This window comes from Dicentrarchus labrax, unplaced genomic scaffold (assembly GCF_905237075.1).
Source record: "Dicentrarchus labrax unplaced genomic scaffold, dlabrax2021, whole genome shotgun sequence".
NCBI classification, from domain to species: Eukaryota; Metazoa; Chordata; class Actinopteri; family Moronidae; genus Dicentrarchus; species Dicentrarchus labrax.
In genome coordinates this window covers 16,245,962-16,272,617 of record NW_026136720.1, presented here as the reverse complement: position 1 = coordinate 16,272,617, position 26,656 = coordinate 16,245,962, and the positions used below count along the sequence as shown (strand labels likewise).

The window sequence follows — 26,656 nt, the reverse complement described above, 5'->3', positions numbered from 1 at the left end:
ATTTGTTTTTCTCTTCATGTCTTGAGAAATGAGACTTTTTGATAAATCCTTGGTGTGTAGACAGTACATACATTTACATGTGGAAGCACGTATTCAGTGCATACTATGCAGTATAGTCAGCCTGTTTCTTCATCTTCATCTTCCTCTCTTTTTTTCCCCCTTTGCACAGGCCGTTATGTTCAGTCTCATGAAGTGTTACATAACCTCCTGGCAGCAAAGCAGCGCGCCTCATGAAGCCGAGCAGTTTTGGCTGCATCTTTATCACCGCAGGTGACACTGAAGAGCAGGGCGACGCGCAAAAGACATTAGACGGAGATTATTATCCGGCTTTAAATCTTACGCCCCACCTGATTTGATTGCATCCAACCCCCCCGCCCCCCTTTTTCTTTTTTCTTCCTTCAACATATTTAAGATCGCTCTGATATTTCGTCAGCTCAGCGGACGTTGACGCATCGTTACCAAGAAGGTGTTTGCACAGATAGACAACGCACATAACGAGCGCTGCATCTGCGTCTACCGACTGCGCCCCTCCCTCTCTGACTCCCAGCATCACCGGCAGCCCGGTAATGCTGTCATAAACCGGAGAATAAAATTCCCGTTTAACGATCCTGAAGAAGAGCCGTCGTATTTTCTGAACGGTTATTATGGTAGGCTGCATTCATTTGTAAGCGCAGGGCCTATAATGTGTTACTGGACGCGAAACCATTCAGAGACATAACACAACCTGCTTCCTTTACGCTGTTGCTATAGATATATAGGCTACGTGCGCATCACATGTTGTGCATCCTCGATCGGATGTGAGTAATCTATTTCTTTTTTCTTCCCCACTCGGGAGTCTTTTCGAGGCTTTCCAAGGGCATCGGCGAGCGACACAGTGCGGCAGCGATGTGCACGTCTGACGGCTTCACGGAGCAAGTGGGAGGGAACCTGTTTCTGCCACTGTAGTGCATTGAGTTTTTCTGAGTTGTCGTCCATATCCAGGGTTCAAGCACTCCACCGTAGAGCTCCTTCACTCGGTCCACCGCCTGGCTTTTTTAGGATGCGACGTCATGAGTTGATCGCGCCTGGCAGATGTTGCTGTGTTGCAGTTGCGCGGGCATAGATTCACCGCTGGTTCCCGCCGCTCCGGGGATGCTCCTGTAAAAAAAAAAAAAAACACGGTTTATGTGATCAATGTTAAATTCTCGCTTTGTGCTCGGGCAGATCGCGACATTCATTTAGTCTTTCGGGATTTCATAAAATGATACCTGGATCTGCCGCATCAATGCTACCGTCTGCAGAAGCTGCGAAATTGTACCAGACCAACTACGTCCGTAACTCCCGTGTCATCGGACTCTTATGGGCCATCTTCACTATCCTGTTCGGTATTGTTAACGTGACCATCTTCTCACAGCCCTATTGGATTGGGGATGGCGTGGATACGCCGCAGGCCGGCTACTTCGGCCTCTTTCACTTTTGCGTCGGAGACGGACTCTCCAGAGAGCTGGCCTGCCAGGGTACCTTCACCGAGTTCTCCGCTATCCCCTCCACTGCGTTCAAGGCCGCCTCCTTCTTCATTGGAATGTCCATGATGCTGGTTGTCACCTGCATCGGCTGCTTCAGTCTCTTCTTCCTCCTCAGCACCTCCACCGTGTATAAGATCTGTGGCTGGATGCAAGCAGCATCAGGTAAGTGCCTTTTAGTTCCTCCTAAAGTGGGCTGCAGGGGCTTAAGGGACCTTGAAAGGGGGCTTATAGAGGATGGTTTATTGTTACTGTATACACAAAATGTAGGGAGAGCATATATATATATATATATATATATATATATATATATATATATATACATACATACATTAAAGTAGCAGGCTATAGGCTATATAAATATTGTCTAAAAGAAAAAGATGTTGGATCTTATCAAATGAGTGTCTCTAGGGTCTCATTTCATTCTGTTTAGGGTCCTCTGCATGAAACCCTGAAACTCCTAAAGAGTGTGCTGGATTTGAATTTGATTGATCAGTTGATTAGATAAATTAATTGTCAGTGGGAGCAGCCAAAGTGAAGATAAGCAGACAGTGTGCAGTATCTCTCCTGTAGCTGTCAGCCAGCACTGCTGGGCAGTCAGTGCTGTCCATGGTGCTGAAGAGCTACTGAGGAAATGATGCACATTACTACTTAATTTACAGTCAGTCACTTACTTTTTTAACTGTAGAAGATACAGGTGTTGCCACATAAAAATTCCTCAGTTCCTTATACCATATTTAAATTAATATGTTAAAGTATTAAAGTATATCTGATTCTGATTTCAAAATAATAAAATAAAATTATAAATATGTATAAACAAACCATCAGCTACTGAAGACATGAATACATTTGTTTTAGTCCCTTCTTTCTGTTTGAATGTGCGTCAGAAAACATGTCAATCAATTTGGGAGTGATAGCAGGTTCCAATTATGGATGCACTGATCCGATATGATCCGATCGTTACTGGTCCGATACTGATCCCTAATAAGCAGATCAGTTATCCGCCGTGAAGGGACCAATCCAATATCAATGTCATTATATGATGCAAGTATAAATGACCCCAGTGACTTCCACACAGTGAGTTATACAGATGAGATTAACATTTAAAAAAAAGGGAACACTATTTTATATATAGTGCTCAGTATGGACAGATGAATTAAGGTATGGGGCTCGCTATCAAGAATGAAAAAGTTGGATGGGGTCATCTTTGTAGCTCACGTGGCAGAGATGGTGCCCAGCTGGTACCAAGGTTGAGTCCTTGCTGCAGTGGCCATGGGTTCAAGTCTGACCTGTGGCCCTTTGCCACATGTCATCCCCTTTCTCTCCCTCTTTCCTATCTATCTTGAGCTGTCCTATCGATTAAAGACAGAAAGCCCCCCTAATATTTTAAAAAATATGAGTTTGATGGGTGTATTTCTTTTGGTAGGTAGGGCCTCTTTTGCTTACATTAGGAACCTGTATTGTGCCTTTAAATTAAACCACTCTTTGCGTTACATAACAATGTAGAGACATTGGTAGCTTGATGTTAATTTATCACCATGCATCTTTGTTTTTTGTCATAACCCTTTATCCAGATACATCACGCATATCTCTTTTTATTATTGGTCTATAATAATGGCCTTGTGTGATTGGATAATATAACGCAGGAACATTGTGTTGGAGTTACCTTTATATTAATATAAAAATGTTCAAGATTCCTGATAATGCGGGTATTATTGCACTGAAGAGGTATAGCAACAATGCAACCAAATATAATGTGAACTGTCTGTATGCTCTGCAGCCAGTAGGTGCGTGTGGTAGAGTTAGGGGTGTTGAGGGTAAATGTTGTGGAGGTCAGTGGTTCAGCTGCTGGCAGCATTTTGTCACTGTAACTGTGGGCTAATGTCATCCAGTGTGAGCGGAGGCCTCCATCATCTGAAAGGAGTCCAAGCTGTGCCAAACACGGGTCTGCTCAGCTGTACCAGTGGTTGAAGCAGTCGGCTTCCTGTTCGCAAACAAACACAAATGAGGGGGATTATTTGGACCAACTCCAGCTCAGTGTGGCTGAATTTATGCAATGGGCCTGTCTAATGAGGAGACCGTTGGGCTCTGTGCTTCTGCATCTAAGAGATGAAAGAGAAAGCCAAGAGGAGAGACCCTGACCACGGAAAGCTGGCACACGGATGCCTAATGAGCAATCCTGGCTGCTTAGCACTGTCAAACTTCATTACACTTAACTGAAGGTTAAACTCACGCTGCCTTCACTTACTAGCCCTGTGGAGGACAGGTGGCCCACTGGCATCCATAATGGGGCCTCTTACTGTCAGCTGGTGTTTGGATAGGGGGTTGCAAATCATCAATATAATAGTGATAAATGACAAGCCAGAAAGTGTGTGTTTGTGTGTGTGCAAGTGAAAGAGAGAAGGAAGAAATAAACTGTTGTCTTTTTACACAAGTTTCCTTCTTGAAACCTTTTGGCTGCGCAAATGTATGTCACATCTCATGCCAATAAAGCAAACTGACATTGAAATTGACACAGTGGTTCAGCCTTAGCTTGTCACCCACCCCTGCTGCTAGACTGGTCTAAGGACATAAATGACACAGTCACTAATCAGAGCACTGCTTTCTGCATTGTACAATCAATCTTTCTCTCTTCTTCCAATCATCATTAGAGGTCTTTTTTGTTTTCTTATTGTAAGGCTACACTTTTTAGCTTTTGGCAAATTTATATGACATTATAAAAATAGCATATAACACTACCATTCATCATTGAGTGATACAGCTATTCAGACACACTTAATTTAATATCAAGGTCATACTGTATATGTTGGTCAAATATATATTATTAAGTGATCTGCTGTATGCCACTCTTGAAGCTGCCCCCCCCAGAGGTCAAAAGGTTGTGGATAAATACTTATAACAAATTCATGCCGTTGCACAGAGCTCCTCTCCAGTGGATCAGTGAACGCACACATCTCGAGCCATCTCCAGGAAGAGTGTTTTCTGTGAAAGCCCAGGACACATTAGATCTCTCAAAATGTCTACCTCAGCCAAACAAAGTTGAGTGCATCCATCCTGCCCTAGATGGACTCGTATCCTTCTTTTACTTTCCTCACCCGAGCTATTTCCGTCTGTGCATCTGCTCAAGTCCAACGGCATGCAGATGTAAGGGTGTGTTTTTTTCCGCTGAGCTGAGCACAGCACAGCAAGGTATGCACAAGCTCCTTTACCTTATCTCTTTCTGCTACCTTCCCACAATTTCACCCTCCTGTGCATCTCATCTTGTTTCACTTGCTCATTTTTGACCTCACCCTATCTCCAGTTCCACTCTCTTTTCATATCTTTTCATGTCTTTAACTCCTCTCTCCTCTTTCTCCTTTTTCTCTTCATAAACTTGTTTCAGCGAGTACAATATGTGCTGTCCTGTTTTTTTTTTTTTTTGTCCCGTAACCGCAGTTCTTCAGGGGTCTGCATGCCAATTAAATAAGAAGACTGTGAGGTCAATGATAATTACTTCACCGTTTTACACCCTGACTGCTTACTCTGTTATGTCGGCTGCCAGCTTTTTTCTACATTACATGAGATTGTTTCTTCTCAAAAACATACGAGTCATATGCTCACAGTCGTAAGCTGTGTAAAGTCAGCAAAACAAATGTGCAGACTGAGGGTGGCCTATTTGGAAAGATACAAACTGGACTGTTTTCAAAGGAGTGCATTAACTCAGAGGTCAGATTTCTATTTTTACCTGTTTTTGTTTGTATTTTATTATGTGGGCTCTTCTGTCAGTGTCGGCCCGGTGGTGTTTTTTTCCTGAAATAATCAAGAAAGAAAATATTTGCTTTAGAAATTGTAGGGAAGCAAAATGACAAAATTGCACTGAGAAATATCTTCTGCCTCGTCTTTGAAGTATTTGGTAGTTAATACAGAGCCTGTGCTTTCTATAGCAGTTGCTTGGCTTCCTATGATGATAAGGTGAAGTAAAAAACATATGAATGATTTGTGTCTATTTATTAAGTGTATTTTTGATGCCTGTTTGATCCAAAACTGACTGTAGTTGTTCATGCTGTTGTAAAATAGACACACTTATATAATTTCTTTCAGGGTGTGAAGGCTTCAGGCTTAATTTCATTATACTATCATATATGTAAAATTCATTAGGTTGAAATGCTTCACATTGAGATGATAATCTTTTTCTCAGAGGAGATTTCGACATGTCGCAGCAGGAAAAGCACAGGCGTAAATAATATAATTAATGACGGCTGAATTCCATTTAGCTGCTTCGGTTTTAGGGTCCTGGTATTGTGCATGCTGGCTCACTGTCACGCTGTCATGGCTTACTGGAACTCTTGAATAAAACAGATTAATCTTTCGTGTTATTCGTAACACCTGTGCTTTTCCTGCTGTGACAAGTCAAAATGTATGCTGTGAAAAAGGATTATTAAACTCATGTTAGTGAGACAAACCCATAGATGTCTTTCTTATCTGGATGCAGTTTGAAGGCATGTTAACCAGTGACATTAGCACAGTTTAGTTCAGTTCCAAAATGACCCTGAAATAAATAACAGCTACTCCAAAGTTGGGAAACAAACCTCCAGCACAGAGTTGATTACTTGAGAGAGATGTGTCTCACTGCCTTGGCTGTGGGCATATGAATAACCAAAGGAGGGCTAGCCTACAACCATAAAAGGTTTTTATTATTGGTTAATCTGCCAATTATTTTCTCAATTGATCGACAGTTGGTTTGTCTGAATAGTGAAAAAATTGCATTTTTGCTGTATAGTCAATTAACTAATTAATTTCCCAAATTGTTTTATTTATAAGCCAAATTGCAAAATGTAATGGTGTGGAATTGAGGCTGCTCTCAGTCAACATACATACCTTCACACTGCATATGCATATAAAAGAATTTGGGGGTTGTCCGTCTCTTTGAAAGTAAAGAAAAAGTACAATTCTACTATATTATTTTAATTGTATGTATATGAAATAATATTAATAGATAGATAATTGAATATATGTACGAGCGTGTGTACTAGGATGTTGTTGCACCAAATAGAGCCTTCAAGGAATCAGTTAAAATCTACTTTAGATAAATACGGATAAAGATCAAGAGGGATCAGCACATCAAGACTGTAAATCTGTATTGCCTGACAGTGGCTAAAAATGACAGAGCGAAGATCAAGGGGAAACAGACTACAATAAAGAGAAAGAGAAACATAAACTGAGAGACAACAAATGAGAGAGTAGCATGAGGTCTAAAGACAGACAGAAAGACAGAAAGAAGGCAGAGAGAAAACAAATCAGATAACAGTGCTCAGAGAGACATACGGGTGTTGTGGGTCTCTTTCTTTCTCTCTGTGTATCATTATCTGTGTATCTCCGTGACTGGCTTTCACTCCCAGGTCCATTAGCTCTATTGAGAGGCTTGTTCTAAAAGTCTAGTTGAATGCAGAGGTGGAAAGTGGTGAAGTTCGGCATGAGAGCAGCAGTCATAGAGCTGCGCTTTTCATTGCAGAAGGGCCGGATCTACGTGCTCTAGCTCTCCCGAGTTAAATCTGCAAATGAGCACTTTTGTCTGGATACCTATCGGCCCTTTAAAAGCATATCAGTCACTGAGGAAAAGGCTAATTCTGTTACTTTTGCCTGTTGCTTTGCTTCCTGTGCCTGTGTTTGCATGCTTCACATAGCAACATCCAGTTCATTCTGTAGAAATAATAGATGCACATCCTTTGTCTGCATGCTAATACATGACCATCCCTGCCCAGGGCTTGATTAACTTTTTTGGCCACATGCAGCTTCGTTGGAAAACAACTTCCTCAAGCTGCCAATCCCGAACAACATAATAGAAATAGAAATTAGCATATAAATGAACAACATTTCTATTAAAATGCACAGAAGAGTTGACTTTAATTTGATGAAGTGCTGTTAAGATTTGTCCATAATTGCCTTGATCCCAAAGTAGTAAACAAAACAAACAAGTTGTATATTAACTTTCAGCACATTAGAAGTTTTCCATCTTTGACTGACTTCTGCAGCTTTTCTTGTCATTCATTCTTGAATGACCTTCTACTTCTTAACTGCATGTCCCATTGAGTGAGGGAACCTGACCATTTTCACACATCACTATGTTTAACTTAAAGATTTAAGTTAATATTACTGCTCCGTCAATGCCAGTGAATTATTATTTATCCATAGATCAGTTCACTTCAATTTGGTTTGACTTTGTGCAGCACTTTGAAAGACCAAGTTAATGCAGTGAAAGGAAGTTCTTGTCTTTTACATAATACCACCAAATCTCCACTACTATTACTTAAAGCTGGTTAATGAATATTTTTACATTAATAATGAATCTATGTCTGTAATGAGGAACCCATAAATAATTATCACCCAACACTGTAGTTCCCCTCACCTCTAAGGAGCTTTATAGTGTCTTTCAGCTCATTGTTTTGTTCTTTTGCATCCTACAACTTTATTGTTTTGGTTAAGTCTCAGGTTAAGCTATTTGTTCTTCACACATGTTCTAAAAACTGACTGTACACTACTTGCTCAGCACCAAACAGTAGACAGACAAAGTTAGCGAGTATAACTAGTGAACCCAGTGGAGCATTTAGCAGCTAAAGATATTTCTCTCTGTAGTTGGTGGAGACCAAAAACAGAGCTAAAAAGAGAGTGACTATTGGAATTAGAAGAAATTACAGGGGAGTTAATGTTTGGTTTTTCCCTTCTGGGCTACTGTAGAAATATGGTGGTTCAACATGGCAGACTTCTTTTACTCTTTGACTACTACCAGTATTCAGATTACACCCCCACTCTGATCAATTACCTTTGGCCTGCCACCAAATTAACTTCTTAAATGTTGTTTGTACTGTGGAGTCTCAATTTGTCCAATTGTATGGATATGCAGTTGTATGACCTGAAACCTCCGTAAAGGCTACACTGGAACCTCCAAACTGCAGCCTGTGACAGGAGGTTAATCTTACCTTGGACCTTTTTGTTATTTTACAGCAGTCTGTGACAGGCTGCCGGATATCGTCATCATGTTAAAAACAGTCTGATGTATCCAGACACTGTAGCTGCTGCAGCTACGTACAGAGCAAAGAGTAATGTCTCTCTACAGCAAGTCAGATACCCTTGGGGCAGATTGGTGTAACGCAGCTAGTGAAACAACATTATAACAGGAGAGTAATGTCTCCTGTTATAATGTGCATTAGTGCTTTTAACTATGAAACACTAGTGAAAAAGAGAATGAAAGAAAATCTGTTTCTTTGCCTCTGTGTGTCTATGAGAGAATGACAAACTGGGCTCATATTGTGTAAGTGACATAACAAACAAGAAGACCTGAGAGATTTTGAAGCAACAGCAAAATTAATCCTCTGCAGAGTTGTTTTCAAATCCTAAATAGGCTTCAGAAATCTTTGGCTGAAATCCACATTGGCCGTCTGGGGAACAAGACAGTGGCAGTCAGGTGGTTAAGAGAGATGTGATGACAACTGGTTCAGGATAATTACAGAGCCGATCAGTATTCTCACTGGGTCGTTCCAGAGCAGCACTGAAACTGAATGTGCTGACCCGCAACCTTTTTTGAATCAAATCAACTCGATGCACAACACTGCCTTGTGCACTAATCCACACATGACACCTTCACAGCAGTCGGCTCATCATTCAACAGTGAGATAGGGACGATCTCAAGAGTACAAACTCATCGCTGTGACTCTCCTTAGTTGTTTAATGTCTGTGTGTGTCTTTTAACCTGTCTCTCCTATTCCCCCTGTTTTCATATATCTAAACACGCTAACAATCTTGCGTACACATTTTCCTCATGTCCACGCAGTTAGGCCTAATCTGTTTTCAAATCAACACCCCACTCCTGCGTTTTTATAATGAAGAAACACACACAGCTAGTTGAACCACCTAATTATAGCTAGCATTAGGCACTGGGGAACCATCATCCATGCAGCTCACAGTCCTGCTGACGGTGGTCGGCAGGAGGAGAGGATGGATGGTGGATATCTACACACACACATATTGCACACACGCATAGTAATTTACATGCATGTACTTTTTTTTTCAGTAATTACATACCGTGGCGATGTCTTCTCAGCACAGAAATGTGCTGCTATTTTGGTGATGCATATTTGTTGATTTACTGTTTATTTGTGAATGCAGAACAGTTGGTTTAATTCAAGAACTGAAAGATCATGTTTTTAACATCAAACCAAGCAAATCAATGCTGATTAATTAGCCCACACCTTGTGAGTTTGGATATAGAGCTGTGGAATACAAACTCTAAATGTCAGCCAAGTCATCATTATGACTCCCCTGTGTTTTGTGTCCCCGCAGCCCTGCAGGGTGTGGACTATAGATTTGCCAGACTTAATCCCTGTGATCTTAGAAGTGGCCTGGCTCAGGCCAGAGCCCAGGCAGGGGAGGCTGCTGATTTATTCCACAGAGGGAGGGATGAGGTGGGACAGCAAGGACACTGTGACCCACGGAAAAAACTTTTCATGCTAGTGACAGTAAGGGTAGACGTGCACATGTTCATGTATTATATGTATATATGCAAATTGGTGGAAAGTAACTAAGTAGATTTATTAAAGTTCGCTTGAGACTACTTAAGTACAATTATGAGGTACTTAATTTGTGAATCGTTTGTTATTTAGTTGTTCCGTTTCAAAACCGAATTGGTCAAACAAAAAAATGGGTTTGTTTTTATTTTTCCCAAATGGAATACATTACGTTTTTTGTTTTGTTTATGTGATAATTAGTTTGTGCTGCTCTTCTCAAACTTAAAACATTAATAACATCATTACATGCCACACAAATCAGTAATACGACTTAAATAAATCAATAAATATAAATAATGAATTACCTTATCTCAAAGAATTGGCAAGGGACCCTCAATTTAAACCAGACAAAATGGGTTAAGATTTGGTCATCAAAGGCATTGCAAATCTTCACAAATATTAATTAAAAATGATGTGAATTCCTTCGAAGCCATATCGTTCCAAAATATACAAAATACCAGAAGATAATACTGAAATATAAGATACAAATGGGTTAAAGTGGAACTTATAGGTAGACGGTTAAAAGAGGAAGATTGGGAAAACATGTTGTTGTTGTTGTAACTACATCGTCATTGGTTGCCTAAGGCGTGGCTGTTTGCCTCTATCGTCCCTGAACTGGTGGCCCAGTCAGTATTTTCACAGAGAATTCAAAGGTCTCTTTTGATCCTCATTGCCCTTGCCAATCGTTATCCTCTGTAGAGGTAGAGGCCGCATCTGAACCTGTTACATAAGCCCTCCACCTCAGCCCGACTCCCCTCCTCCTCTGCTCACTGCGGTTTACGTTGCACTTCCCCCTCAATTCCTCTCCCCTCCACCCTCTAGCTCCGCATCCCCACCTCTGCTTTAAACCTGAAGTGCTACATTTATTATAGAGGCGCATGTCTCATTCCTGTGTCAACCTTCACTCAATATTTTCAGAGCACACCGTGTCCCTCATCTTGTATGTCCTGCTTCATCTGTAGGCAGCCTGCTCTCCTTTCTAACACCAACTTCAATCAGTGTTTAATAATGAGTCGTTGTCTCACCGGATTGGTCTGTGTGGACATTAAGAGTCAAAGCACACACGCTGTCTGAATATACACCATTTGGCCAAAGTACGCAGGATTAAAAAAAGCTTTTAAAGAGGACAAGTCACTAATCATTAACTCCAAGGCAATGAGATAGATAGATAGATAGATAGATAGATAGATAGATAGATAGATAGATAGATAGATAGATAGATAGATAGATAGATAGATAGATAGATGAAACTAGTTAGTAGTAACTAGGAAATTAGGAATTAATAGAAACTTAGTGATGGATTTGCTCATCCTCTCCTGTTAGATAGTGTCTTTTTCAGTCTTGTTTTTTATTCATACATCAGGCTTGTTCTGAAACTGTTAGTTGGAATGATACTTCTAACGATCTCCTTAATGCTAGTTATGTTTTATTCCCTATTGTAAAAGTCAGAGTGCTTCCTGCAGCCTACAGGTACACTATAATACACAATATGCTCATGTGGGAAGATTATTTTTCAGCATTGCAAGATGGTTAAAAAGTTTTTCCAAGACTTGTCCTGGCACAGAACAGAGATGATTTGATGAAAAAGCCATTTCTTGCTCCTTCTAATCTTTTGAATTGAATTGGTAGGTAAGCTGTGGGCATTATGTGCTCGTTGTGCAGAAAATTGCTGAAGATGTTGACAGAGCGGGATACAGAGGATGCCTGGAAGCTCCTTGCTCCCCTCCAGCAACCATCGAGTTTTGCCAGCAACTGAAGCAGAAATAGATTTGGACTGTAGACAGCTCATTTCAAGAAGCATGTTCTTCATCTTCCAGGGGAGATAGCTGGAGTCAGTTTTAAAAGTTTCTCTTGCTCCACTTTCCACTGTATCCTTGACACTTTGGAAATATATTTTTTAGAGAACTGTTTTAAATTTGTGCCCAGCCAGCTGTCCTAACAAATGTTCATCTCCTGTCTATGCAGGAAACTCTAACTCCTAGATAGGCTATATTTCTCATATATTTTTCTCTTATAGCCACATAAACCAACACATATTATAACAGTGCCAAAGTAATACAAAGAACAGCTTCTATAGTAGCAATATCCACACATTTATAACCCTCTTTCTTTGTTCTCTTTCGACCCCATAAGCCTGGATCATGAAGCAGACTTAAGTGGCGATGACGCATTTTCACACTCCATTTGGTCCCACTATGGAGATCATACACTCTTAATAGCCCCATTTATCTGGATGCAATTATGGCATATCATTGTCATAGTCTTAGGCCGTCTGTCTTTGGTATTTATTCACTCATCTTTGGAGCCAGAGAGAAATCCTAATTGTCCAGTGTGATGAGGGAGGTGATACTGCCCACACTTCGTTAGAGTCTTGACTGGCCACGGGAAAGATTAGATTAGTCAGCCTCATTCTACACCCTCTTATTTGACTGCATAAAGCACACAGAAGTAGCTCTGTAGGTGAAGTGAGTTACAAGAATTATATGAGGAAGACTAATGACAACTAGAACATCCATGTAATTATGTCTATATATATATAATAAGTCTATAGATTGCCGATGACAACATCTGGAAAGTAACTGAGACAAATTCATTGTGAGAAGTGGTGGGTAGAGTACTGAAAATCTAAGAGTAAGTAAAAATACAATTACTTCCATAAAAAATGACTCAGGTGAACAGTAGCAGGTTAATAAATTACTGAAAGGGCAAGTTATTTTCCATTTTAATATTTTTCAGGCTGTGTTTACTACTGCAAAAAGTAATGTTAATGTTGAAGTTGACATTATGTTTGGTTAACAGCTTTCTGCACCAACATAAAAGGCCAGAAGACCATTGTCATTAACATAACATCAAAGATTGTGACACATCAAAAATTAACGCTAGGTAGCTAAACACATTTCACTTACAGTATGTGCAACCTATTTCAGTGTGCTTGTGGAGGTTAGACAATTAGTTTTTGAAAGCATAGAGCTCAGAGTTTTTTGGGAGGCACAGTGAGCACTTCATTGTGTAACTGTTTTGTTGTTTAGATTTTGATATAAAAAGTGGCCAGATGTTTTTGCCAGGGATTGTCACTTGAAACTGCCTTCAGAAGCAACTTGACATCTATAGTAGAGGTGCTCCTTGTGCACTCTCCACACCTATACACTGAATCCTTACATTTAGCTGTTGAGTTCTAATGAAAGTATAAATGGTAAATGTAGCAAAGTAAAAACTAGTTTATTGGCTTAAAAATATAGTCAAGAGTTTACAGTTTAAAAAAAAGGGTGGTGGGGTAATTGTACTCATGTGCGTTAATACCCACCCCTGAATCTGAACACGTAGATTCCCCTGCAAAATGCAAATGAAGAATACCAAAAATAACTAGGGAGCCTATAGAGAGTGCAGCATATTGAGTTGAGGATCAAACGAAGGACAGGATCTCATGGTAGCAGAGCAAGATGAAAAGATTCACAGGCACAAATTATGAAATGAAACCCTTTTGAATTATTGCAGAAAATCATATTAAATCCCCAAAAATACTGTTTATAACACCTAACCTGACAGTATTTGTGCATAAGACCATACAGAGGCCACAAACCACAAATTGCTCCCAAGGGCCGGGCCAGTACCTTTAATGGCAGCTCTGCTGTTAACAATGCGTGAGTGTATGTATGTGTGTGTGTGTGTGTGTGTGTGTGTGTGTGTGTGTGTGTGTGTGTGTGTGTGTGTGTGTGTGTGTGTGTGTGTGTGTGAATGGGTGAGTCTCCTTCACCAACTAAGATTAAGTGCTGTGTTGTAAAAGTGAAGTCCATTTACCATTTGTGTTTTTACTACTATTCAGTCTACTCTGACAAAATGTTTCATATAGACACTGAATGTGTTATGGTGTAAACAGCAGCAGTAAAACATGCCGAACCAAGCGTTTGGTCCTTGAAACTTTAGGCTACAGCCAACGCTCCCACCACTCTCCCACATTGTGGTATTTGGGCTGCTTGTCTCCAGTCTCAGCAACGTGAGTCATCCAAGCACCTGGCCACACTGTCACACTGTGCCTCAGCACTGAAATCTCACTGTGCCTGGAGCTTAACACTGAGAACAACAACATAGACAATAAACATCAGGGATGAACCATGTCTTTAGGGGTTGTAGATTGCATTTCTAGCCAGTGAAGAACAATCACAAGATGTAATTTTGTTCTTTTTGGATGTGAGTAATGATGTTACTGTCTTTGTGCTGTCTGAGTTTCCCATCAGTTGCTTTCTGTAAGAGAGTATAAAAGACTGTTGAAGGAATCCTTTCAATTGAACCAGTCAGATTTTGCTCACATTCAGGTCACTATTTCACCTGTGGGAGTATAACATTTGCAGTTACATTAAAGCAAACTTACCTATGCATATTCATGGGAAGCCCCACTGGGATAAACACTCTGTACCGTTCTGTGTGCCGATTTTCTTTTTTTTGAGCTGACTTTTAGTTTTTACCTTAAATGCCACTTTGCCAGCCATGGGGTTATTCACCAGAGAGGCTGACAGTTCAGTAAACACACTCTCTTATTCACCAGCACTAAGATGTGTCACTATGGGAAGTGATAAAATGATGTTCAGCACTTAAGCCACTGTGTATATTTTACACAAAGAGAGGCATGTTTACCACTATATGTCTCTGTTTGTGTGTGTGTGTGTGTGTGTGTGTGTGTGTGTGTGTGTGTGTGTGTGAGTGTGGTTGAACTGGATTCATATGCAGTCTGAGATAGAACAGTTTGGGATGTGTGCATAATTCAGTTTGTCACAGCTATTTAAATGAGGAGAGGAGAAAATGGGATCCACAAAGGACTGTGGGAGTTGAAAAATGTGAATCCCTTTTCATGGCTGCTTAGATGTGCTGCAGATGTGTAAGTGATGGAAAAAGCAGGAAATACAAATAACTGTGTGTTTCCATCTGCCACCCAGTGCAATCAATGACATGCCGAAACACTGAAAACACAGCAAAACATGAGCCAGATGCCATGGAGGTACATTAAACCCTATACTTACTTTTTCAAAGGCAGTGTACAGTTTATGTGGTTCATTCTTTTTATCTGTAAACCAGACACACAAATCCAATCAAGCTGCTGCTTTGGAGGTCACATTGGACTTCCAGTCACCTGCACCACTTGCAAGTGACTCACAGAGATTATAGGAGGGAATGGGATTGTTTCAGTATCGATTGACTTTAGTATTGGGTAGTCTCTTTGGGAAAATGAACCAATTTGCTTCTGACAAATCTACCGCCATCATACCGTTCCGTAGCTACCATCTGCCTGTCTGCCCTCAGACTTTCCTGTTTCCTGTTTGCACCTAATCTGCCCTACCTACAGTCTCTCTTACATAAGCCAGCAAGCATTTCTCAGTCCAGTTTTCCACTTGCATGATCCCGGGGTTCCTAGGGAGAGAAAAGAGACAAACAGAGAGAGGTGTGTATCGGTGTGTGTGTGTGTGTGTGTGTGTGTGTGTGTGTGTGTGTGTGTGTAAAAGACAGAAACAAGTAAATGCTGAGAATAGCTTCGCCAAGGGGCTCCAGCATATGGTAGCCAGTGCTCATGACGTTAGTGTGGTTCTGGGTACTTGCTGGCGGCCACACACAGGGCTGGAGCATGGCACCCTACATGGGCTCTGTCTCTCACCACCTCTCCTCCTCTCTCTCTATGTGTATCTCTGCCTCGCCCTGCCTCATAATCTGTCTCTCCTCTCTCTCTGCGCCTGTCTGTTGCTCTCCTCCTGCTCTCCAGATAGAGCAGGAAAGAGACAGAGAGAAGGGCAAAGCTGAAAGGGTAGGATAATGCCGTCAGTTAATATCACGTCTCCGCTCCGTCTGACAGCTGCATTCTGTCAGGTGTGCTGTTATTTTTGTTGCCAGGATCGGGAGCACACCACTTATTACTGCAGCACGAAGTTCTGCTCCAATGCTGTGTGGGTGAAGCCAGCAGATACCAGCAGATAATGAGATAATGTTTACTTTACCCAAGTCCCCCTATTTAGCTTTCACTGGCAGTATATAAACATTTAATAACTGGTGTTTAAATTACTATTAAGCAGCTATAAGGTCAATTTTCAAACATTTAATGTGTTTATTAATCTACAGTATTTGTCAACAATTATAACTTCTCATATGAAGACATATTTTATGTTATTACAACTGTGTAGTCATTATTTTTTTACAGTACCTCTGCTTATGGGTGCCAACAAGAGTAGTTATAGCTATAGACAAATACATTTACACTTTTATCTGCTTACATCTACATTATACTCTGTTATAATAATAACTAATTTGTTATTTAATTCTCAATAAATTAATTGTTTTGAATTTTAGAAAAAAGTGAGAAATGCCCCAAACTTTTTTATGTGATGTCAAATAGTTTTTTTGTCCAACTAACAGTCCAAAACCCAAAGATGTTTCAGTTTACAATGATGTAAACCAGAAAATCAGCAAATCCCCACACTGGAGAATCAGTGAATATGTACCAAGTGGCATAAAACTAAATTCATTGATTACCAAAATAGTGGCTAATTAATTTTCTCTTTATAGACAATATTGTCCATTGATCTGAGATTGTTCAGAGAGAGTTTTGTGTGATTAAAACTCAATTTTAACTGTGCTAAAATTTATAATAAGACTCACTGTTATGCTTGTCTTGTTATCTGTGGTAATAGGAAATACCCCATGCAGGGGTAAAGTGGCTCATCAGTGTTGCTAATAATAGTTTCATAGTGTTATATGTGTTTTTCTGAATATTTTTTTTACAATATCTGTATTTAGTATTGATCTGTATTTTGCAGCTGTATTGATTTGTTTACTTTCACTATACAGTATGATCCTAATGACATTTAAATAAATGCACTGTAGCATATTTAGCACATTATTTGAGATACTATTAATGTATTCAGAATTCCCTTACAGGCAGAGAAGTATTTTAAAGGTAAAAGTTTAAAGGTGGGGTCAGTCATTTTGGAGAAAGATTGTTTACTGTTGAGTCTCATTGGTTGTTAAATAAAGATGCTTTTTGTTGCCAAAGCAACCTGAGAATGAGACTCAACAGTCAACTATCTTTCTCCAAAATGACTGACCCCTAAACATAAATGCCAAGCTAGTAAATCCCTCTTTTCTCCCTTTGGTATTATTAACTTGGGTGTATACGCTATAAGGTGCTGTAGTTTTTATTTTCCTCTGTGAGTTTTGATTAAGCTCCTTGTTATGTAAGTGGATGCTGTGTTGGGCCTGTTGTGTTGTGTTGTGTGGTTATGGATTAGTTGACTCCAGGCTTACTGTTTCAGTGTATGGAGGGGACATGTGCTCCTCCTTTAACTACAAGCTGTTTCTGGAAACAGGAGTGGCATATGTGGCACCCTCTGTTGGTATAATCCTTGTCAGTGCATCCCTCAGAGATGTTCATCTGCAGAGGCAGGCTTTGGAGTAGATATTTTACAGTGTTCACTAGTGACTGTGACAGATATTCGACTGCTTTTGTGTCTTTTGTTCTCTCCCTGCAATGATGCTATCAACATTTGTCAGTGTACACCTCTTTTATTCGTATTTTTCCTGCATCCTCGGTCTCTCTCTCTCTCTCTCACCTGCTCCAGAGCTGTGCGCACCTCTTCTCTCCCCTTCTGAGCCTCAATGTAATATTCATGATGGCGTTAAATCGAGCCAAAGGCACGCAGGATACACCCAGAAGGATCTGGAAAAGCTTTTGTTACCTTTGTAGTAAATGCATCATGAGGGAAAAAGAATTGTAATGCACTGACTCACAATATCAAATGTTATTTGGTCTTCCATGGCACTCCCTCTATTAAGTGAAACCTGTTACATAAAACCCCTATGATATACAAAGCACTCATGCAGTTAGGAGAAGCACGGTTGGTAGGATCTCATTTCATTTCATTTCATATCAATGCACCACTACTTATGATTTCCTATTTTACAAAGCTCCGATGGTGAAACACCCATAGAAAGTATGGGCAGCTTCCCTTTTAGGTCACCGTTTAATATACGAGCTGACTGATGAGTTCAGCTTTCAGCTCACTTTAAAATAGCAGATATAAGTTCTATTATCATAATATATTTGTAATAACCGTATTGTTTTACTTCATTTCAAATTCATACTATTTGTCTTTAGCTTTTTTTTTGAGGCAGGAGCAATAAATAAAGCAATAAGGATTTTTTAGTGAACCAAGTCCCAACATGCCTCACAATCCTCACAGCAGTGAAAACGAGCCCTCACCCTTAATTTGATTTATTCATGGATCTACAAGTAGTGATGATCCCACAGAGAATTATCACCTGTATCTTTATAGTGAGTTTCAGCTCACTGTGGAGCTGTCCGGCCCACAGCTTTACTTTATTGTTTCAGTCTCACTGCTCACATAGCATCCATTTGGAGTTGTGTTTGTGTCCACCTGATGAATTAAGTCCAATATTCACTCTCCTTTTTGCTGTTTGTAGTTTCTACCAACTCCTCGGAAAATATCTGGGTCTTTAGCTGATAAATGCTCCACTATGTTCTCCAGCTAGACTAGCTTTTTCAGTCTAATAATAAAGTCACAAAATGTGAAGAAAAGAAATATTGTTTCCTATTTTCAGGTTTCTCACTTTTACCAAATTAAGACCAGCTTAACTGTCATCATCGTAAAACACAGTTTATTCAAACTCAAAATGAATAAACAAATAAATAAATCCTTTTCATTGTTCCAACACACTCTTTGGTTGGTTTGGTTGAAATAAACCTTTAATCCGCTGAAAAATATTCTGGTTCTACACTCTGTCGCTGCCTCCCTGATACCTACCTTCTTCTCGCTCCTCTACCGCTTGACACCTCTCCTGTCCCTGTGTCTCCATCGTTCCCTGAGTCATAGTCCTAGTTGGAGCCACTGTGGATCATCTCAGTAATGTATTCCCTGTCAAAAAACTGGTTTACATCAATCCCGTTGGCGTGGACCAAGTTCTGGTGGCCATTCCTGCGCAGCTCCCCAGCAGCATTCCCGACTGGGCCTCACACCCTGGGCCCAAAAAGCCCTCTTCTCCCGGAATTCCAAAGCTCCTTTGCCAGCAGTGTAAATACCCCCCTGGTGTTTTGAACTCCCAGTCCAGGCGGAGTCAGCTAATAGATATACAGCTAATGGGACCGCCAGTTGCACAGCTAACTGAGATAATTAGCTCACGGCAGCCGCAGTAAGCAGCAGTTAGAAGTTACTCTGGTGATATGTTGGCCCATATTTGTTTGGAGTATGAATTCCACAGTTGGCCAGTTCTTACATATTAACACCTTTAAAGACAGATATTAAAACAAAATACATTTTAACAATAAAATCTGTAATCCAAAACTACATTACTTTAAACTAAACAAAAAATGACTAAACAAGTTACTATTTCTTGTGGCCAGCTATACTTTAAACATTGTTGGAGTTGTAAGTCACACAGAATCTGATTCAATATAGATTTCGTGTCCACATTACAAAGAGGCAGTTTTGTCTCTTTTCTTCTGCACTGACTAAAGCAAACTCAAACTCCCTATCTGTTGTATCTATTTACAGTTGAGTGCAACTATTGTTACAGTTTTAACTGTTTGTCAAACACCTTGTATTGCTGAACACACCAGAAAGTCAGGCACTGAGGAAAACATGAGAAGGAGGTGAATGATGAACTAGACTTTAGAGGACATTTGACAGACTGTAATGCTATATAGCACTCAGTTGGGCTGAGTGACATAGGTCCTAGTGATGCCCTATCACAACCTGTCAGGCTCAAGTTAAGTCTTGCTTTAGTGAAAAGGGTCTGTCCCTTCAGTGATGCTACCTGTAGACAGTTAATTGTACATTCATGAAACCAGGGTTGTAGTAGAACCGTAATGTTACTGCTACGTGACACTGATTTCTGTTAATTAAATGTAGTTTAGCTATCAAGCGATGTAAAGGAATTTTCTGTGCCAAATGGCATAGAAATGTAATGAATACATTGGTATATTGCAGTCCCCCTCCATCCATCTATAGGAGTCTGAATAAGTACCTGAGTCTTAACTCTCTGAACCTCTGTGTGCATATAAATTTGTTATGACCGAACTATGGGGGGGGGGGAGTTATGCATGCAGTTTGTCTGCAGCATATACTACTCTGTAATCTCCCTCATACTCACTTGCTCTCTCTGAAACATCTCTCAACACCCCCTGATGTCTTTCAGCACTATTAAAGACTGCAGCATTACTGTAACTAACTGCAGTGTGTGAGTGCTTTAATGCGTATGTGTGGGCAGCTTGAAGACAGCATATTGTTCTCACTTTTGGTTGTACGACTGTGGAAAAGCTGGAGAGAAGATACAAATAAGGACAATACACACATATATTACACATATCTGTTTAAAAGGTGTACAAATAAAATCCTCGAGTAATGTTCAAAAGCCTGAAGCCGAATACAAAAACACTTAGCATTCAGGGAGGAAACATAGCAAGCAAGTGTTTTGGGGTAAAAGAAGTGGGGAGCATGTTTTATTATTAATATGCAATGCATTCTAGGTAATTGTGAAGTCAGCGTCTTTTTTCAGGTCTGTTGCTGTTCTGCTGCAACATCACCTCAGAGGAGAACCTCATCCAAATTGAAGATGAGCAAGATGTTACCCCTTAGGGCAAAAACTGAGAATGAGGAGTGCTTAGTTAAAAGCCAAAGAGTGGGGGTTGTGCTGTTCTGCCACAGCATCACCGCAGAGAAGAATCTCATTTAAACTGAAGAGATGCAAACTGAAGAGGATGATGATGATTAGCAACAACTGAGAATGACCATTATTTAAAAGCCAAGCGTGAGAGAGACGTTGAAGTAAACTATGTGAATGTGAGGAAATACCAGGCAATTATTGAGGACATTTCATATTTCGTAGCCATTACTACACACTGAATCTCTTACTGCTATTGTGTCTGGCTATGACTGCTGCTGTGATTGGTTACTACTGTTTGCTCCTCCACTGGCACTCATTGTATCTAGACCCCTATTTCCCACCTAAGGGAGAGAATGAAAATCTATATAATAAATACAGTAGAAACACAACAAAATCTGCAGAGCAGAGAATATAAAGGTACAGATTTTTAAAGCACTTGAAATGATCACGCTTCTTCTTTATCTCTCATTTGCCCACAAAATCTCATTATCCCTGACCTCATTTATAACACTGCACATTTCCCCAAAACTCATTTTTGCTCTGTTGGTACGTTTTGTTCCTCCTGCCTCTCTTCCATCCACTGTTCCTCCTAATGTTGGCATTGTTTTTATTTTTCCCTCTCTGCCTCTAACTAGGTGTCTGTCTGGTGCTCGGTTGTATGATCTATCCTGATGGTTGGGACAGTGATGCGGTCCGGCGGATGTGTGGAGAGCAGACAGACAAATACAGCCTTGGGGCCTGCTCAGTGCGTTGGGCCTATATCTTGGCTATTATGGGCATCCTGGACGCTCTCATTCTCTCCTTTCTGGCTTTTGTCCTGGGGAACCGGCAGGATGGACTCATGACAGAAGAGCTGCTGGCTGAGAGCAAGGGTGAGAGCCCACTATCTAAACTGATAAAAATGTGACATTTCATTGATCTCCTTTGGGAAAGTCTCTCTGTGCTTGTGCACCGTGCTAGCAAGTCAGAGCCAGATTAGGAGTAGCAACTCTGGGGCATGTTGTGATTTAGTGTCTTATTTAAGAAAACTTCAACAGGACTGCCACTTGCCAACATGTGAACTTAAAATGAGTAAACTGTGGGTGTAGGACAGCTATTTTGATCTTCAAGCTACCTTTTTTATTACAAAATCCATATTTCTAGTTTGGGAATAAATTAAATAAACTCATAAATATTTCTCCACAATTATCACATGTACAGTAAATACATATAGAACTCCCCTAAATGTCCAATTATAAGTTTAAATATTTGAGGTATTTGGTTGTAAATCTCAGAGTCACTGATGTGGAATCAGGGTTTTTTTTTTTTTTGGCCAAGTGGTACCAGACAAATGACTCTCAAAGAGCACTCTCAATGCAATTTGTGCTACAGTGACCTTGGAAAAGCCTACACTTAAAGTAAATGAGAATACTTTAAATTTTGTTTTAAGAAGAGGGTAATTTATCACAACCCATGTGACTTTCCACCAGACTGAAAGTGTACACTCATTAATGTAGCGATTAAACACACTAGTCTGGCAAACAGATTATATGAGCTGAATTCATAAAAGGATCACATTCGGTACGCTCTCGTATTTAAAGCCAAAATATTGATGTAATAAGCTTTTGATGTAGCCTCTATAAAAACAAAACTAAATTTAGGAAGCTATAAAAAAAATTTGGACACCAAGATGACTACATGAGCCTGCTTTTGAATAATGGATTTAATACAGCAAAAAAAAGCAACCATGTGCACTTATTTATTTCAACATTAACCTTAATAAGCACCCTTTCTGCCCACAAGCCTGAAAATTGCTTACCCAAAATGAAATACTTTCTATTCTGGCCCCTTTTTGATTCCAGTCATGTTCGTGGTCTCTGCTGAACTGTTTTAACTGATCCTGACCAAATTTTAAAAGATTTTTTCACATCTAATTATTTACAATTGTTTTACTGTTCGATTTTGTATGAGCTGTTACGAAATGAGCATTTGATCTCACTGAAAAATTGGGATGTAAAATGGTTTACACAGATAGAATCACAGGGTTTTATGTCTTCAATCAGTGTAAATTCAATCAGAACATTCTTAGAATTACATTGTCATTATTATCTAACATAACTATCCAAGTTACATATCTGCTTCATACTGTACTGCAGTGATGAAAGACAGTAGGGATAGACTCCCTGCCCCCATTAAACATCACTTTCCCATCAAAGATCCACCATACACTCAGAGGATGTGATGATTTAGTCATGGGAATAGCCTGACCCATTCTGGCATCCATGCATATGAAATTCTGCATCACTATCACAGGTCTATACAGTGATTTACTGTGAAAAGACCTGGGTCCAGGTATGTCTCCCTGTGGGGAATAGGATTAGTATGTTCATGCCCTGTAGTTTGTAATGGAACCAGACAAGCATGGGCAACCAACAGCACATTAAAGTGGGGGAGAAAGAATGAGACTGAAGAAAGGAAAAATAAAAGAACCGAAAGGGGCAGAAGAGAGTTTCTCACTATGACAGAAATACGCATGTAACATCATCATAGCACCACGTTTAACCATCTGTGGATGTAGCCGGCAATATCCTCTAAGTAATATGACCAACTCTCAGTGCAGATGTTTGCAATTTCTCATCTCAAACTACGGTGACCTTCAAAGGACAAATATAAGCTAAAGAGACTAAATGAAAGATCTATCGACAATTTCATAGAAGAGAAAACCCGAATACCTTTTATGAATAATTCATTACAGCTCAACAGACTTTCACCCTTTAGCTCATCCCTTGTGCCATCTACTGGTGTTTGTGTGCAATACAACCAGTCATTGTGAAGGATGCATGTATTTGACAATGTGTGAACATGAGAGTATATTAATAGCATGACCTTGAGAGCCATGTCATAGCACTTTTATGTGTTGTAGCACTTTTATATTTTTCTCTGTGTTTTTGTTTCTGCAGAGGGAGGCAATGCCTAAACAAATCTTTAGGTAAGTAAAGACAAAACATACATCGTGAAATATATACACGCTGATATATCAATGTATGACAAAGAGCCACCACTCATTCTGAAAGCATGCACAATGTGATTGTTCTTTAATATTTAATAGCCATGAAATGTCATTTGTGTCTCCATGCGCAGTACAACAGTGTAAATGTATTATAAATAGGAATCTATACTCTTTGCCTCCTGTAACCCCCTTCAGTGGAAGAAGTACTCAGATCTTTTAACATAGCACTTAATTTATGGTAGTAAAAACAACATTTTTAATCTAGTAACTATACTTACTAAATTACCAAATATTATTACATAATCTATTATTAGATTGTTAATACTGATGCAACAATGCCAAAGTATAATTTTATTGTTGTAGCTGAGGGTTAATGGGGAAGGAAAGAAGAAAAAAGTTCTGCAACACACATTTGTATTCATTTTTTAAGACTGCTCTCTAATATTTTGGTGTTTTTTTTTATGATATATTGGATAATTTTACCTCTTTGGGCCTTAAACTCTTATTCAAATGTAATCATCTTGTTTTAGAACAAATCGCTCTTTGTTTGATCTGTTAACAACTCATAGACATCTAAAAAGTGACGAGGGGGTAATAGATACACCTAGATCTGCTTTTTTGGTAGGGGGTCATATCCCATGAGGGGTAGGAACCACATGTGTAATCATTAACAATACACTGTATTTTATAAGTTTTTTAATGTTTTTATGTAAAATCTTAATCTGAAAAGTAACTTGTAACTTTAGCTGTCAAATAAATGTAATGGAGTAGATGTTTAAAGTAGTATGAAATGGAGATAAGTAAGGACAAGTACATCAAAATTGTGCTGAAGCACAGTACTTGCATACTTAGTTACTTTCGACAACTAAATAGAGCACTTACAAACATACTCTTTCTTTCTTTCTTTCTTTCTTTCTTTCTTTCTTTCTTTCTTTCTTTCTTTCTTTCTTTCAGGTTCCTGAATTCCCATTTGTCTGTTTTCATGAAGTACCAGTCCTTCAACATCAGCTTAAAGGAGGGAGGCAATCAAAGTCTCTGAATGAGAAAAATACTATGGAACCAGCCAGCCTGCCTGTCACATCTACCTGCCAAAAACCCAGTGTAACCGACCCTTCAAGTTCATAAATCTTGCTTGCATTCCCTAAACCATCATCCCCAGCACTTAGATGGAGCCCAATGTACTTTTATCTCAATGTGTCTACTGAGCTAACCCTTGCACAACATCGCATAGACCATGACAGGGGCAGAGACTGTTATCCCAATGAGAAGTATATGGACTACCCACTACCTACCCGAGAAGGCACAGGGTTGATATTGTACACCTGCAGTACGAGCACAGACACAAACACACACACACACACACACACACACACACACACACACACACACACACACACACACACACACACAGACACGCGCCACCTCACTCACATGCACAAACACAACACTAACATCTGCACACACAGTACATTCAAACAAAACATCAACAATCTCTGTAATTACAAGTATTAAACTATGTTAACACTTAGCCGTGTGTACCACTGTCAGAATGTGTGTGTGTCATGTTTTATTTGTGAAAAGAAGAAACTTCTCATTTTCAGGATAATGTCGGGTTGATGTAAATCTATTGTGTTTCATATGTAAGGTTTGACAAAGAAATGAAAGTTTTAGTTTCTTCTTTTTTCCTCATATGCCCCTTTGTTCCTCTTCATTTACTAGAAAAAAAGATATTTAAGACTGTTTTATAAGAATATTATCATCCAAAAGAGATAAAAACTTGTATTACAAAGTATGTACAGTGAATATTAAAGATGTTCTAGGAATTTTACCTAAATCCATTGAATGCCCTGCTAGCTAACTTTGCACAGCGCTTCAGTTTAAGAAGAAATCTAATATTTTATAGTCTGTGGTATCTTACACTGTGATGGGGGCTATTAGGACTGTGTGCTGCAGGACTCGTAGCTGCTGTGTGAGTGTGCTTCTCTATGTGTGTGTAGGGAAGTCTGTGTGTGTGAGTGGGTGCATGCACATATGTGACTGTTGGTGTGAATGCGTTGTGTTTGCTGGGCTAGTGAACCAATATGCCAGCCTCACACACAATTGTCCTGTTGTGTAGCTAAATCTGTATGTCTCTGTCTTTGTCTCCAGCTCTCTCTTTCTGTTTCTGATTATCTTTCTCACTTTGTTTTGTTGGGACATACAGGGTAACATGATGGAGTCGGAGTAATGTGTATAGTGTGCCTGAGGAGTGAGCTCTAGTAGTGATGGATTAGTAAGGCCTGTCCCAGCCTCACCTGTGGATATGTTCCTGTGTAAATAGATATTCTATAGATACCAAACAATTAGCAAATATGGAGGAGGAGATAACTTAGAGCAATTTAAGAGATTCCTTTAAGGATATATGAACACTTAATAAAAGTTTTCAATGTAAAACACTGTTGTGATTTTTTTTATCTTCATTTTGTTTTATGTTACATTTTTGTTTAAGAGGCACTCCATTGATTTTACTAGATTAGATTATTACAATTTATTAGTACTACTTAGCCTGTAAAATATGTTTTATAATGTCTTCTGTGGCTCTGGAGGGAGTTCTGACAAGACTAAAAGGATTTCAGCCCGGGCTTGGAAACAAGAAAGGTTTTACAAACTCATGATGTGAGGTAGGATCCTGTGTTTTTGGACTTTCTTGATCCTACCTAAGGACTAAAAGTCAGCATATCTCAGCCTCTGCAGCATTAAACATCTGTCTCTTGCAAGTCACACATGTGCATTGCAAAATGTCTGGTGTGCCCCTTTAAAGGGCGAAATATGGTCATTGGGTGGGACATTAGACAGTTATGACTTTGGGGACATAAATCATGTAAAAATGCAAACAGTCAGGTTAACTCCCTCTTTTTCACAAGGTGTATAACAGGAAATAAAATAGGTCACTTAGACGGGTCACTATACAGAAAGTAGCTGTATAT

The 26,656-nt window shown here is 39.7% G+C and overlaps 1 protein-coding gene and 1 long non-coding RNA gene across 2 annotated transcripts; one reads left to right on the top strand and one right to left on the bottom strand.

The window, feature by feature from the left end:
• Positions 1-214: 214 nt before the first annotated feature.
• Positions 215-26,123, top strand: LOC127353280 (LHFPL tetraspan subfamily member 3 protein-like). The gene is made up of 4 exons (XM_051382397.1): positions 215-1,667; positions 21,337-21,573; positions 23,641-23,669; positions 24,645-26,123. Exons 1-3 carry the CDS (start codon positions 1,241-1,243, stop codon positions 23,655-23,657), a joined length of 681 nt encoding a protein of 226 aa, XP_051238357.1. The 5' UTR covers positions 215-1,240; the 3' UTR covers positions 23,658-23,669; positions 24,645-26,123.
• LOC127353281 (uncharacterized) lies at positions 1,856-17,054 on the bottom strand. Its single transcript, XR_007881266.1, has 3 exons — positions 10,348-17,054; positions 4,396-5,291; positions 1,856-3,486 (listed from the first exon to the last, which is right to left on the bottom strand). It is a non-coding gene; the product is annotated as an uncharacterized LOC127353281 (long non-coding RNA).
• Positions 26,124-26,656: the final 533 nt, after the last annotated feature.

What these genes read in the sequence shown, in the direction of transcription:
- LOC127353280 (XM_051382397.1), top strand. Translation starts at nt 1,241, where the DNA reads ATGATACCTGGATCTGCCGCATCAATGCTACCGTCTGCAGAAGCTGCG. An exon ending in CTGGATGCAAGCAGCATCAG is followed by an intron (nt 1,668 to 21,336) that starts GTAAGTGCCTTT and finishes GCCTCTAACTAG; the next exon opens with GTGTCTGTCTGGTGCTCGGT.